Raw genomic sequence first — 2,550 nt, 5'->3', positions numbered from 1 at the left:
TTGTTTGGCAGGCCAGGGCTGGATTCGAACCCACCACCTTAGGTGTATGTGGCTGGCGCCTTAGCCACTTGAGCCACAGGCGCAAAGCCAGTAATTTTTATTTTCTTCTTCATGTCCTTAGGTATCTTTAAACACCAGAAGTATATATTCTGTATTATCTATAGAAATTTTAGGTCAAGTATGCAATATTTCTTTGAGAAGAAAACTCTAACTGCCCTTAGGATTTCTATTTCCATAGTATGGAAGATTTTTACCCAAATAAAAATCATGGCCCTGACTCTGGAATTGGAAGTGATAATGGAGAGAAACGACTATCTACAACAGAAGTGAGTCTTTTCTATTGTTGATCTATTTTATCTTACACTTTTATTAGAGCTTTGAAATAGAGACACTTATATACCTTTGACTTTTAATTTTTCTCAAAAAATGATCATTATTATATATTATGACTTCAAAGACTTCAAATGAAAAAGGACATGCAGATTTTTAGAAGTAGGAGAGTAAATCTTAACATTAATTTTCGATTTGAAAACTGGAGATGTAAAGCAGATATTCTGTAATTCATATGTGAAATGAAAGCAACATACTCCTTTCATGTTTAAAACAGCTCATTTGTACTTTGTATTTATTCTTTTCAGCCATCAGATGATGATACAATCAGCCTTCACTCTCAAGTCTCAGAATCAAATAGAGAGCAGACATCAAGAAATGACAGTCACACAATAGGAAGTAAGGCTGACTCTCAGAAAGGTAATTCATATGTTGTCTGCTATTTTTATTTCATGTACATAGCCCACATTAAGGATTGGTCTTTTATTAAAAATGGGCTTTGAAAAATTTTTATTACCTTTAGCTGACACTTATGATGAGAAAATATACTTTTTTTCTAAGCATTACAGTGTTAGAACACACCATTTGTTGTATATATTTTCTAATAAATATTTACCTATATCTAGACCAGGAGGTGTATGATTTTATTGACCCTAACACAGAAGATGTAGCAGTTCCTGAACAAGGAGATGCACATATTGGATCATTTGTCACTTTCTTTAAGGTAAACAAAACTTTGAACACATATCATGTTCTCTTTAATCTTATAAAAGTGGACCATACAATTTAAAATAACTTTCTTTTATATAAGGGAAAAGAAAAATGTTCTGAAAAATCTCAGAAAAATGAAGTATTGGGGGATGCAAAAAGGTAAGCGCATGAATTCTCAAATTAAAATGTTACTTATAAATAAATGCTTGTACTGTTCATTAACTATTCCCATTTAACAAAGTACTTGAAAAAATATTTTTCTTGTTCATTTACTTGTTATGTTTAGGGAATTAATTCAGAAATACCTCATTTGTTCTATATTCCTCATTTGAAACTCAAAATTATATACCAAGTACTTAAGTTGAGTGTAGTATGTATACTTTTTTTCTCCATAAAGTGTAATGATAATGTCTCCTATATACTGAGGAGGACTGTACGTTCATTTAAGCTATTTAAATAACCTTTTTTTTTTTTGCTGTTTTTTGCTGGGGCTGGGTTTGAACCTGCCACCTCTGGCATATGGGACCATCTCCCTACCCTTTTGAGCCACAGGCACAGCCCTATTTAATAACCTTTTAAAATAAATGGTATTAATAACATTTTATCAATAAACAGAGTCTCAGAGTTTCAAATGTCTAGAACTCAGGTGTTCTATTACACTATATTTCATCAGGTTGGTTGTGACAATTTTAAGGGTATTTACTTCTGTATTTTATTCAAATAATTATGCTTTGGATCTCTTCTGTATCCTTCATCTTGGAGTGTGACCTACTGTATTTTTTAATGCAGTCTTTTCAGGTTGCTCCCTTATGCTATGTGCTTTCCCATTTAATCTTCACTAAAATCCTGTAGAATAGATACTGACCTAATTTTTATAGATGAGGAAGATGAGGTTTAGAGACTCCAAGTTTTATGCCTAAAATCATTTATTTAACTAGTGTTCACTGGTCGTTTTGATCCCCAGACTTTTTGTCTACATTGTTCTTCCTCCAAGTCATTTGGTAATTTTAAAAGCAGTTACTAATTAATCATCTTTGATGCTATATGAGGAGGTGCATTGCTTTGTCTTATACTCTTTAAATTTCATTCTTTTCTTTCTTTCTCACCTTAGTTAATGAGTTATAGTTGCCTAAACTTGTAGGAGTCACCTGGGGCATGTAGATATGGCAAAGATATAGATGGAGCCTCACAGTTTGATACTGTTTTTAATATGAAGTGCCTTTGAAATAAAACAACCAGAGTTTGGAAAACAATTTACTTAAAAATTTTTTTCTCTTTGAATGATAAAAATGGTATATTTTAATTAATATTTTCTGGCAAATTTGCCAATCTTATTTTGTATTTTCTTATTTAGACTTTTTACAGACCTTTAAAATCAAAATGAATAAACTGATAAAAGCACAGTGGTTTAAAAAATGAGAATTTTGGCTCGGCGCCTATAGCTCAACCGGCTAAGGCGCCAGCCACGTACACCTAAGGTGGCGGGTTCGAATCCCCAGCCCGGACCCG

At 32.7% G+C, this 2,550-nt stretch overlaps 1 protein-coding gene across 1 annotated transcript in view; it reads left to right on the top strand.

Moving 5' to 3' along the window:
• LRCH2 (leucine rich repeats and calponin homology domain containing 2) overlaps window positions 1-2,550 on the top strand; it is a 150,226-nt gene that overhangs the window by 71,404 nt on the left and 76,272 nt on the right. The window contains exons 7-10 of the mRNA XM_012812883.1: window positions 239-326; window positions 639-750; window positions 957-1,054; window positions 1,142-1,200. Coding sequence (XP_012668337.1) covers window positions 239-326; window positions 639-750; window positions 957-1,054; window positions 1,142-1,200 — 357 coding nt within the window. The remainder of the gene's footprint in view (window positions 1-238; window positions 327-638; window positions 751-956; window positions 1,055-1,141; window positions 1,201-2,550) is intronic.

This window comes from Otolemur garnettii, unplaced genomic scaffold, assembly GCF_000181295.1.
Source record: "Otolemur garnettii isolate 467f Iridium unplaced genomic scaffold, OtoGar3 scaffold00230, whole genome shotgun sequence".
NCBI classification, from domain to species: Eukaryota; Metazoa; Chordata; class Mammalia; order Primates; family Galagidae; genus Otolemur; species Otolemur garnettii.
The sequence above is the reverse complement of the archived record's forward strand: the minus strand, read 5'-3'. Positions and strand labels throughout refer to the sequence as shown.